General features: G+C 44.9%; 1 protein-coding gene across 1 annotated transcript; it reads right to left on the bottom strand.

The window, feature by feature from the left end:
* Nucleotides 1-382: 382 nt before the first annotated feature.
* Nucleotides 383-6895, bottom strand: nup50 (nucleoporin 50). Its single transcript, XM_083902601.1, has 8 exons — nt 6717-6895; nt 5585-5663; nt 5369-5452; nt 5054-5276; nt 3493-4158; nt 2748-2832; nt 2408-2526; nt 383-919 (listed from the first exon to the last, which is right to left on the bottom strand). Exons 2-8 carry the CDS (start codon nt 5651-5653, stop codon nt 720-722), a joined length of 1446 nt encoding a protein of 481 aa, XP_083758727.1. The 5' UTR covers nt 5654-5663; nt 6717-6895; the 3' UTR covers nt 383-719.
* Nucleotides 6896-12897: the final 6002 nt, after the last annotated feature.

Genomic DNA, 12897 nt, shown 5'->3' with positions numbered 1-12897 from the left:
GAAGTTGGCAAAATTAAAGACCCACAAAACAGTTAAAAATGTGTATTTAATTTCCTCGTGCGTTTGTTTACAACCAGGAAATGAATCTGCGATAAACATGGAGACAAAAACAAACGGTATCAGAAAGCAGCCATGTTTGTTTGTTTGTTTGTTTTTATTCGTCACGTACAAACGCTCAGACGACGACAGCCTCTCGCCCTGAAGGACACTTGACAAAAAAAAATAGTAAAGTAAAATTCCACAGAGAAAAAAAACGTCCAGACCAAACTCGACGTCTTCTGTTCCACTATTTACGAATCCCGACGACGAATAAATAGTTTCCCGAAAAAGAAAAAAAAACAAATAAGCAGCAGACGCTCAGTTCTCGCACACTGTTTACGTGTTTGTTTTTTAATTTGTAAAACCAAATCGACTTTAGTTCGGAGCGTTTTCCCCGAAAAACCTCAGTGCTAACTTTTTAGAATTATCGAAATTAACGTAATTCTACGTTCGGTCTCTGCGACCGAAATTTAAAAAAAAAAATGCGTAAAAGCCGTTTGCGATGCGTTCTCTGATTCTGAGGAATGTGGCGATGACGGCGCCGTTTACGATTAAAACAGATATTTCACAGTATGACGACGATGGTGATGATGATGATGGCGATGAACCGCTTTAATACACTGTGTGTGTGTGTGTGTGTGTGTGTGTGAGGAGTTCCAGGAGGAAGAGGAGGCCAAAGCTCACACTTTCTTCTCCTCCAGCGTCTTGTGCAGCTCGTCGGCGTCGTCGCTCGTCTTCACTTTGATGAGGAAGGGCACGGGGCCGCCGGGGTTCTTGTCGTCGATGGCCGGGTTGGGGACGCACACGACCATCACGTTGTTCTTGCCCATGCGCGAACACGGCATCGACGACTGCAGCACGATGTTCAGCAGGATGTTTCCTGTCGGAGAGAGAAACCAGGTGGTTACACACACACACACACACACACACACACACACACACACACACAACAGTGGGCGGGGACCATTTTGTTGCTAGCTCCGTTTAGCGTTGGGGCGATACTAGCAAAAAATACTACCACGATATTTCTTGTCATTTTGACGATATAGTTTAAAAATGCGATTTGTTGCTTCCAGGTTTTATTAATGGACACAAAATTAAACAGGAAACAACTTTAATTTATCGTCTTTAAACTGAAGGAATAAAGTAAATAAAGTAAAACAAAGAACTGCATGTACACAGACTTAATCTATCTTATTATTATTATTGAAAAACTAATAAAAAACTACAAAAAAAAAAAAATCACACAAAATACATACGACTTTTTAACAAATGTCATTAATATGAACAGAATTTGAGTAAAAAAAAAAAATGCTAATAGGACGGTCAGTTTTTTTTTTTTCAGTTTTTACAAAAAATAAGTCTGAACTAATTTATTACGATCCCTAACATCTTTCTTTTGGCTTTTACGTCACGTACATATTCATTATTGTCAGTTTGCGCATCGTTAAAAACAAATGACGCCACGGTCACAAGCGCTAGTCGCGATATATTAGCATATATTTTGTCGCACGTCACGCAAAGTAACTTTAAGAGCGACTACAAAGTACTTCAGTTGTCCGACACTAGATTGATCACGTGACCCGTTTCGATGCAACAATCAATAAGTCAGCGAACCGTCAACTATTTTGATCATCGATTCATCAGTTTACAAAGATTAAAAACAAGTTTTCTGATTTTCCAGCTTCTTAACGTGAATATTTGTTGGTTTCTTTGAGCCGCTTTAAAAATAATAATAATAATAATAATGTGGACAAAAATGTCAAAATACATAGATCAGTGTTTCCCAAACAACTGAACAATTGTGAAAAATAAGACAATCATAGTTAAAAACATTAAGGTAGAATTCTTGGGAGTGCTCCATAGGTGGCGCTCTTTGATTTTGGCCCCAAAATTGCGACAATTTTGACGATAAACGGAGAATTATGTGAGGTAAAGAATAAAAGGTCAGAACATGAATGAATGCAAACTCTCATACGAGTATATTTTATATTTACTTATTAATAAAGACACGGATTAACTCTTTTAAATATTCATTCATCACCTTCTCTCGACCTGAACCGGTTTCCATGGAAACGCAGCGAGTCAAAGGAAAAAAAAAAAAAAACATATACTGTTTCTTTTACTCATGAGATTGATCTGCCTGCAGTTCACGTGATTCACCAGCAGGTGGAGCGCTAAGACCTCGTATCTCTCTAGGCTGCTTCCTGTTTCGTTGTGATTGAGGTGAAGTTGGCAAGTGATTGCATCACTTTGATTTGTTAAGGGTTTAACATGAAAAACAGCGCCACCTGTAGACCGAGGTGCTTATTTTACAACATTTTAAAGACTATTAAATGATTATTCAGTTTTTTTATTTCTTTCTTACCCAGGTTGGTGTCGGCTCGGATCACCATCTGCGTCTTCCCCTCGTCCATCTTCTTCAGGTGCAGCGTTCCCACGCCTTTGTCTTTGAACTCTGAGTCTTTCTTATAGAACAGCTTGCACCTGAACGCAACACAGAGAGGTCAACGTTAGCAAAAATCACACGGAAAAAACAAATAGCGCTAAACGTTAGCGTAAGAGCAACCGAACGCGTTATATTCACGTTTCTATTCACGCGTTCACAGTCGACAGTTTACGACTTATTCGCGTTCATCAGATGCTGCCGTGTTTGTTTAGTCGGGGTTAAGAAAAAAACCAAAAAACTTTGTGAAGCGCTAACGTACTTCTTTGAGTAGAACGCGTCGTCCTCCTTGACCTCTTTGATCTCGGGTTTGGGCGGCTCGTCCGACTCTTCGTCTCCGTTCTCGCCTGCAAAAGACGAAAGAGGAAAAAAAAAAAAACTTCGTAAAGACTTTTTTTATGACTTGCAAACTTTTTAAAGTATCGGGACGTAAGAGGACGTCACAATTAAAACGAACAGTAGCAGCCGAGATAAATGTCGTACAGAATTTGTATTATTTCGTACACGTAACGATTAAAAATAAACATAATCACCGCTAACGAAAAATATCCACTGATCGCAGACATTTACGATCATTATTTGGATTCATTTTCAATGAAAATCGCTGGTATTTGGAAAAGTATTTGAAGCCAGACGAAGAAAATATGCGTAAAAGTTCTATTTTTTACCGTTGATTTCAATTAATCTTGTTTTTATTAGCTCGTACTTTGCTGCGCTAAAGAAAATCTTAAAAACGTGTCGTTAAAAAGTCATAAAATATGTTATAAATCTCCATTAACGTCTTGAAAGGGAAACATTTCAGCCTCTTAGTCTAATTTAAAATGGGAAAAATAATTATCAGGAGGACGTTCTTTCCTACAAAACATCAACAAATTCAGTTAAACGAGTTAAATTAACGTTAAAATCTCAAATTACACATGTTTTTCTTGCCGGTTTCGTAAAGAAAAAGCAGAATATTTGACTTTCACCAGTAAAAACCATCACGTGAGTGTGTTCCCGTTGCTCACCAGCAGGTGGCGCGCTGTCAGACTTCGCCACGCTGAAGGCCGACACTCCCCCGAACAGAGAACTCTGACCGGAGGAGGAGGAGGACGAGGGCGAGGAGGAGAAGGAGAAGCTGGGTTTGGAGGCCAGAGAGCCGAGGACGGAGCTGTCCACCTTCTGCCCGAAGTTAAATGTGATGCCGGCGGGGATTGGAGCGGCGGCGGCGGAGGGGGCGGAGCTTGAGGTGTCTGTCGTTTTCTTACTGAAGGAGAATAAACTGCCGGCAGGAGCAGGAGATGATGAGGAGGAGGATGATGATGAAGCAGGAGGAGGAGGAGGAGACGCTGAAGCTGCGTCCTTCTTCTTCTCCTCAGAGCCTCCGTCTGCTGCGGCGGGGGCGGCGGCGGCGCCGTACTGACGCTCGATGCTCGCCAGGTGGCGCTCGTAGTCCCTGAAGATGGGGTTGAGGTCGCACAGCGGGTTGTCGTTGACGTGTTTGCTGATCCAGTCCCGCACCGAGTAGTTGAGCGCCGTGAGCTGTCGACTGTACTCTTTGTTGCCGCCGCCGCCGCTGCTACTGCTGCTGCTGCTGCTGGTCTGGGCGGAGCCGGGGGCGGAGCCATTGGTCTGCTTGGCTGTGACGTCGGCGGCGGCGGGTTTGGCGGAGGCGGGGCCGTTGAACGTGAGACCTGAGAGGAGCAGAGGTGGAGATGTTAGACGTGGACGAGGCAGAGAAGAAGAAGAAGAAGAAGCCCCTCCCCCTCTGCCGGCGTGATGCGAAAGAGCAGCTAACGCTAACAGGCGGCGACGATTCCCCTCCATTAAACACGAACAGCGTGTTTAGTCGTGAACATGTTGTCGAGATTATAATACGACCGCGACCTTTTCCACAGGTCAAACAAGCTAAACAAGCTGTATTTTATTAGCTACAGCCAGGTTAGCGCTTGCGCTTTAACGTTTATGCTAGCAACGCTAACAGACGCCGCTGATTCCACTCCATTAAACACGAACATCGCGTTTAGCCGTGAAACGCGTTGTCGAGATTCTAATACGACCGCGACCTTTTCCACAGGTCAAACGAGCTAAACAAGCTGTATTTTATTAGCTACAGCCAGGTTAGCGTTTGCTCTTTAGCGTTTATGCTAGCAACGCTAACAGACGCCGCTGGTTCTGCTCCATTAAACGCGAACAGCGCGTTTAGCCGTGAAACACGTTGTCGAGATTATAATACCACCGCGACCTTTTCCACAGGTCAAACGAGCTAAACAAGCCGTTTTTTATTAGCTACAGCCAGGTTAGCTTTTGCTCTTTAACGTTTATGCTAGCAACGCAGCATAAACAGCACACAGGAGTTCACAGGAGTTGTCGATCCACTTCTGCCTCCGTCACCAAGTGCACACGAGTTATTTTGTTAATTCGACTTTTAAAATCCTTCATTCAGACGAGCCTCAGTGACACAAAGTGACCACACGAGGCAGCAGCAGACCAGCAGCTACCCGTGTCCACGCGAGCTTAAATCGATGATTTTCTCTATGGGGGTTTGGTGCGAGAGAGTGAGCGATATCGTAGACTCGACATTCTCACCTGGAGCAGCGGTGGACGCCGCGGGAGACGAGAAGCCGCCGAACGAGGGCGTGCTGCTGTTCCCGTTGGTCAAACTTCCGATGCCTTTGAAGCCGCCGCCGCCGTTACCGAAACCAGAAAACATGGTCGGCGCCGAGTTGCCGCTCGCTGCCGCCGTCGTCGTCGATGACGACGACATCAGAGAGAACCCTTTAAAACCTTTGAAAGCGCCTGGAGCTTCACCCTGGAACAGAAAACATTCACAATAATTCATCTTCACTTAGAGGTTAAAAACAAATAAAAATAAATACAGAGTGTCGTTTTTGTTTTCTTTACCTCAGGGCCGGTGTTCCTGCGCTTGGCTTTCTTGATCGAGCGATTCTTCATCACATCGTCGCTCGCGATAGAAAACGTCCCCGCCTGAAGGAGGACGACGCAAAAAAATGTTGTTGTTGGTGTTTTATTTTGAAATGTGGATACATACAGCCTAGAAAGTGCATCAGATCATACGAAGGCGTAATATTCTTTCAAATGTTTGTTTTGAAGTCTCACCTCCTCGCCCTCGTCCTCCTGATCCCAGTTCCTGTCCGTCAACTCTTTGTCCGCGATCCTCTTCGCCATCGCACCTGCTCTACGAACGCAAACGAGAGAGAGAGGGTTTTATACTTCCAGAGCAGAACCAGGACTCGAACTGGCAACCGACATCCATAAAAATTGCAAAAAACAGCTGCTAAAACTCTCCGTTTTGTACCAATTTATAAATTATATCAGTCAAAAACAACAATACGCAGCTTTCCTTCCCTTCACATTTACTACTTTATTCCCTACTTTATTCCCTCTTATGTTTTATTTTCCCACACTGCGGTTCCTGGAATCTGGAAACTTTATCTCTGGAATCTTCGGCACGTGAAATTTGACCTGTGGAATCTTTGACGGCTCCCTTGAACTCGTAAGATCTGGCAAATAAATCGTACAGGTGTAAATTAACAGCAAAGATGTTGATTCTCAGGAGGTCAAGAGGTCATGACCCCAGCGTCCTGCTCCTAATTAGAGAGTTATTATTATATTTCCTTGTGTTCTATGTCTTTCAGTTCTATCTACTAATCACAGCAGAATGATTGAGGACACCTGTGTTCAGGTGAGACCCGACTTTATATAAATAGCTCCTCCCAATCCACAGCCTTTTCCGTGCTTCCTGATGCTAGTTTATTTCTTTAAAATCATAGTAATTGCTAATTTTTTAAGCATGTTTGTTGATATATAGCCTCAGGCCAGAGAGTAGTGTTATCTATATATAATAAGTATAAGATATATACATGTCATTAATGTCTTAGTATGATGTTTAAGCCCTAAATTTAGAATTCAAACTAAGCCGAAGTGTTCGAAACATCAAACCTGCGGTGCGGACCTTAAATTAGCTTGACTCCGTTAGCTATTTCCTCTTCGGGCTTGACATCTAACCGCGGGTTTTAAAAGAGCAGGGTTTAAATAGCACTTTACATTTATGAGCTAAAATAGTTTAAATGTACTTGTTCGGCGTTTAGAGCGACTGTTACGTCGTTAGTGTCCGTGTTTGGGACGTTTACCGGTGAGCTAGCGGCAGCCGCTCGGGGCTAACCAGAGGCTAACCGGGCCGCTGCTAACAACATTAGCTGCTAGCAGAGCCGGTCCCGGCCTTACGTACCTGTTTTGGGGAGGGAGGGTGGTGTAAAAGCAGGCTCCGGGCGAAAACGCGTCGCTTCAGACGAACACACGAGACTTGAAGGACGCAATCAGAGGCGAAACGAGAAATAAAACATTCATGAATAAAAGCACAGAATGCAACGCGCTCTGTCCCCGTGAGTGTGTGCGGGTGTGTGTGTTTTGAACGAGCCTCGCTCACGCCGCCATTTCACGTAGCGACACATCCGCATGGGTTCGCGCCTCCCGCCTTTTTGCGCATGCACAGCAGCAGACTGGGGGGAGCTTTGCATCATGGGAGTTGTAGTCCAAAACACAAAAGTAGATAAAAACAAAACATAATCCACAATTTACCGACTTAGCAAAAGGCTAACCTCGTAAAATCTATGTATTTCGACGCTAACACTCATGCTAACACTCTCCCACACCAAATTTCATAGAGAAAATCACAAATTTTTACATCACAGTGATAGTTATACTACTTATTTTGTGACTTTCGGCGACGATAATGTGATATAATGTGAATGTTGTGGTTCAAATGAGTGACTTAAAGTGAGCAAATGAGGCAGCAGTGGCCCAGCAGCTCCTGTGCGTTAGCGAGCTTAAAAAAACTTTCATTTTCTCTATGGAGTTTGGTGCGCGATTGCTAAGCTAAACACAAACTTCACTTTATTCGTGGAAACAGGCCGCTTAAAGTTGAAATAAGTGAGTCAGTGTTGTAATGTCACGTACACGTACTTTGTTAATACCGAATAAATGAGACGAAGAGTTGGTATTACGGTCTGTATCTATATAGCGCTTTGCTAGCCGACATGGGAGTTCAGTGGCTTTGCTCAAGGACACATACACCCACAAGAACCCACAACCTTCAATTAAACAGTGTTTAATTGAATTAAGAGTTCAAAAAAAACTATGAACTTTAAGACGTTTTATGACAAAATTAACATAATAATAAAACAGGTTTGTTTTTGGAGGCACCTAGCATCGAACACGGTTCGCCAAATGAAAAGTGCTATTTTATTGAATTTTGCACGAATTGTAGCTTAAAGTGCGCTTTTACATTTTTGTGTTCCCACTCACGTTAACGGCGTCAACGTTAGCGCACGACGCGTTTCCATGACGACTGATCGGAAAAAGACGCGCGTGACGTCATGTTCATGTGCCAAGGCTCCGTTTACCAGTTAGCTCCGTTAGCCTTTAGCTCCTTTAGCGCGCCTACAGTCGAACTGGAGCCGGATTTTTAAAAAACTGTGGCTTTGCCTGTATCGCGTTCACAGCACCCCCTAGAGCACTTAAAATAAACGCAATGTTAGCGTGTTAATGGTGGTTAACGGCCTTAACGGCGTCAACGCCTAGTGCGATTTTATCGAATTTTGCACGAATACTAGCTAAAAGTGCGCTTTCACATTTTTGTGTTCCCACTCACGTTATCAGCGTCAACGTCAACACACGTTAGCGAATGGCGCGTTTCCATGACGACTGACCGGAAAAAGACGTGTATGACGCCATGTTTATGTGCCCAGGCTCCGTTTACCAGTTAGCTCTGTTAGCCTTTAGCTCCTTTAGCGTAACTACAGTCGTACTGGAGCGGACAAATACAGCATCCATAAATAAATGTCATACACTTTAAGACTTTTTACTTAAAGTAACATAAAAAAGTGACTTCAACTTCTACCAAAGTCATTTTCCGGTGACATATTTGTACTTTTACCGTGACCGTATTCTCATAATGAGGGGACATTGATTTTAAAAAGCGAGTGGAGTCGCCTCAAAAAAAACAACCCTGAACTATGTCTTTTATTTCATCCTAAAAAGCCCGGATTCGCTCACATGTTTTTCGCCGCTGTGTTTGGACACGAAGGTCACGATAACTTTGAGTGTGACATGAAAAGCGACAGCTATCAGTCGTCCGCAGGTGGTCAACGAGCCCGGGCTGTGGTTTAACCCGCCGCTCGCTGCGGCTAAATGGCGTCTTTGGGATTCAGCGGCCGGTTCCTTCAGAGCGAGCGTTCCACGGGAAAGAAAAAGCTAATGGATGCTCGCCGAGGCTCGGGGGGGTAAAGCGGCGCAGAGCCGGCGGCGGCAGATGGGCTCGTCTCCAAGCTCTCAGGATCCCGCTCGGCTCTGCCAAACAGGAACAGGTGCTGGGGAAAGTAGGAAGTGAGCTGTGGGCCCTGGTGGCAGCAGGAGACCCTTGACCAGCTGGCAAGGAGAAAATGGAAATAGTTGGCAGCGGAAGAGAGAGAAAAACCCCCCGTGCGACGCAGCGAGGAAGAGGCGAGCGAAGGGATGAGACGTGAGCGGCGGCAACAGCGAGACGTGGAAGAGGATTTAACGTTCGTACGATATATCTGACACGTTTGTGTTTCAGCCGTCCGACGAAAGCAGAGGAAACAAAGGAAAAACTGTGGCCTGGCCTGCATCGCGTTCACAGCGCCCCCTACGGCACTTATAATAAACATAACGTTACCACGCTAATGGCGGTTATCGGTGGTTAACTGCATATACAGCGTCAACGTTCATGAAGACTGACCGGAAAAACTGTTTAAAACTGTTAAAAACTGTTAAAAACTGTTAAAAACGGTTAAAACTGTTAAAAACTGTTAAAGACTGTAGCCTGGGCTGCATCGCATTCACAGCGCCCCCTACAGCACTTAAAATAAACATAACGTTAATGTCGGCTAACGGTGGTTAACTGCATAAACAGCGTCAACGTTCATGAAGACTGACCGGAAAAACTGTTAAAAATGTTTAAACACTGTTAAAACTGTTAAAAACTGTTAAAGACTGTAGCCTGGGCTGCGTCGCGTTCACAGCGCCCCCTACAGCACCTAAAATAAACGTAAGGTCAATGACGGCGTAAACGGCGTCAACGTTTATGCATGTTAACGTATCACGGCGTTTCCATGATAACGCTAAACCGCTCCCGTTCGACTGTAGGCTCGCTAACGGGCGCTAATGGGCGCTAAAGGAGCTAACGAGCTAGCTGGTAAACGTGACTGGAAACGTGACGTCACACGCGCGTTTTTCCCATCAGTCGTCAAGGAAATGCGTCATGTGTTATCGTGCGTTAATGCCATTCACGCGTTATCATGCTAACGTCAGTTTCAGTTTTTTTGCCAAACAGGAAGTGGCAAACGATGAATAAGTCATAATTCAATAAAGCACTGTTAAAATTGTGCGGGTTTTTCGACGTCTTTGAATTCGAACGTACAGGAGTTAATCTGAGTGATGACATCATGATCATGAGATGATTTCATTTTTGACGATGATGATGATGATGAAGATGATGATGATGATGATGATGGCGTCGTTAGCTTCTCTGCTGTAATGGCTGCAGACAGAGCTCAGTAAATGAGGCTGTAATGAGGTTGAATTAAATGACTGTGAGTGTGGACGGTGATTAACACACAGACAAATGAAAAGGACACACAACTGTGTGTGTGTGTGTGTGTGTGTGTGTGTGTGTGTGTGTGTGTGTGTGTGTGTGTGTGTGTGTGTGTGTGTGTGTGTGTGACACACAAACAGCATCCATTTCAAAAAGGTCACGTGACGAGTTTAAAACATGAGTTTCTGTGTGTTGTTATGGTCTGTTTGTGGCCTTGTTGTGGTTGTTTGCATCTTTTTGTTGTTGTTGTTGTTTCGGGGCCTTCTTACGTCGTTTATCTGACTGTCGTTGTCGTCGTCCCACACGTCAGTATCTTTACCCATCATGCACCTGGAAATGAAGCAGCGCTGCACAGAGCAGACGGAGTGTGTGTGTGTGTGTGTGTGGGGGGGGTGTGTGTGTGTGTGTGTGTGTGTGTGTGTGTGTAACTATTGTCGGTCATTAATTAAACGGCAGAAGAAGAAGAAATAATGAAGAAGCTTCTTATCTGATGCCCTCCAGCTCATCGTCGTCTTCAATACATGAGAGATGACAAGACAACAACCACAACAACAACAACAACAACAACAACAACAACAACAACAACAATGACGCATCACGCTTCAGATTCTGCTCATTTATGACACAAACAACGACTTTTTAGAATCATTCTTCTTTATTCTCTGAATATAAAAGTAGTAAAAGTTTTTTTAGACAGAAAACACAGAGACAGATTTGAAATCAGCTGGACGTTGTTTTTTTAATCCTCCAGGACTGAATCTGCCATCTGTCCGTCCTGGCAGCGACAACTGAGCCAAACTTACTGGGCTGGGCCTGGGCCTGGATCAGGACTGGGCCCGGACCTGGACCTGGACCTGGACCTGGACCTGGACCTGGACCTGGACCTGGACCTGGACCTTTTTTAATCCACCAGGACAACCTCGGCCATCTGTCCATCCTGGCAGCGGCAACTGAGCCAAACTTACTGGACTGGACCTGGACCTGGACCTGGACCTGGACCTGGACCTGGACCTGGACCTGGACCTGGGCCTGGGTCTGGACCTGGACCTGGACCTGGACCTGGACCTAGATCAGGACTGGATCTGGACCTGGACCTTTTTTAATCCACCAGGACAACCTCGGCCATCTGTCCATCCTGGCAGCGGCAACTGAGCCAAACTTACTGGACTGGACCTGGACCTGGACCTGGACCTGGACCTGGGCCTGGGTCTGGGTCTGGACCTGGACCTGGACCTGGACCTAGATCAGGACTGGATCTGGACCTGGACCTTTTTTAATCCACCAGGACAACCTCGGCCATCTGTCCATCCTGGCAGCGGCAACTGAGCCAAACTTACTGGGCCTGGATCTGGATCTGGATCTGGATCTGGACCTTATCCTGGACCTGGACCTGGACCTGGACCTGGACCTGGACCTGGACCTGGACCTGGACCTGGACTGGTCCTGGATCTGGGCCTGGGCCTGGGCCTGGGCCTGGGCCTGGGCCTGGATCTGGACCTGGATCTGGACCTTTACTTGGATCTGGATCTGGATCTGGATCTGGACCTTGACTTGGACCCGGATCTGGATCTGGATCTGGATCTGGATCTGGATCTGGATCTGGATCTGGACTGGATCTGGACTGGACCTGGACCTGGATCAGGACTGGACCTGGACCTGGACCTGGACCTGGACCTGGACCTGGACTTGGGCCTGGGCATGGATCTGGATCTGGATCTGGACCTGGACCTGGACCTGGACCTGGACCTGGACAAGGCTGAGGTCTCAGAAATGACCGACTGAATGCAACAAACACGAGGTAAAGTGATGTTGTACAGGAATATGGCTTGTACATGGAAGGTCACGGGTTCAAATCCTGTCTTTTTGGCGCCCATGAGCAAGGCACCCAAGGTGTGCGTTAAATGCAGACGTCAAATTCACATCCGCTTATTAGTACTTGTGCAAAGATGATGATTATTTTTGTTCGGGGACCATAAAAACATCCCCCGTGACCCATCTGTGGTCCCCGACCCCGTCTTTGAGAACCGACTGACGGCGCCCGTTTATAAAGCGCACAAACCGGTTCCCAGAATGAATGAGTTATTTATCACGGCCCCCGCAGGTGATTCCAGATTTATTAGCATGAATAAAAATGCTCCTCTCAGTTCCTGGTGGTGAATTAATTTTGCTGTGGTTTTATTTGACACCTGAGGCTGTGTAATGTTCACAATGCACATATGATAATAACGTTTGAATAATACAGAGCCTCTAAATGACTCTCTGTTTCTTTCACACAGTCCGACGTGATACGTTATATTTTATTCAATAAAGTACAATAAATTTTTTATACACTGTTTTTTTATCTGACTATTTATATTGACAGTTGCTATTATTCTACACCTCTAAACCTTTGTTTTTAATTGTTTTATTTATTTATTCTACACCTTTTTATTACCATTATTATGACACTCGTTTGTATTCCTCGCTGTTACGTTTGTTTTGTTTCTTGTCTGGCTTTCATTATATATAAATATAGCTCTATAAATAATAGTTATTATTAGTGTTAGTAAACTAAATTTGCTCTTTTGGATCCTATTACAACAAGGTAAGGCCCTTTAAAGGGACAGTCTGAGATGTGATTTCACTCTCCCACACCAAAGTCCATAGAGAAAATCAGTGATTTTAACTTCACAGCGACACAGGAGTTCACAGGAGTTGTTGATCCACTGCTGCCTCCATCACTGAGTTCAAATGACTTATTTTGTAAATTCGGCTTTTGAAAACCTTCATTCAAATTAACCGCAGTGACACAAAGTGA

Source organism: Microchirus variegatus (assembly GCF_963457635.1).
Source record: "Microchirus variegatus genome assembly, chromosome: 16".
NCBI classification, from domain to species: Eukaryota; Metazoa; Chordata; class Actinopteri; order Pleuronectiformes; family Soleidae; genus Microchirus; species Microchirus variegatus.
Note: the sequence above shows the minus strand (reverse complement) of the source record. Positions and strands in the feature narration are given on the sequence as shown.

Excerpts from the sequence above, each read along its gene's own strand:
- nup50 (XM_083902601.1), bottom strand. The coding sequence starts at position 5,653 with ATGGCGAAGAGGATCGCGGACAAAGAGTTGACGGACAGGAACTGGGAT. Across the intron at positions 5,453-5,584 it reads AGGAGGACGAGGGCGAGGAG|GCGGGGACGTTTTCTATCGC; the intron begins GTGAGACTTCAA and ends GTCCTCCTTCAG. Across the intron at positions 920-2,407 it reads CCGAGCCGACACCAACCTGG|GAAACATCCTGCTGAACATC; the intron begins GTAAGAAAGAAA and ends TCTCTCCGACAG.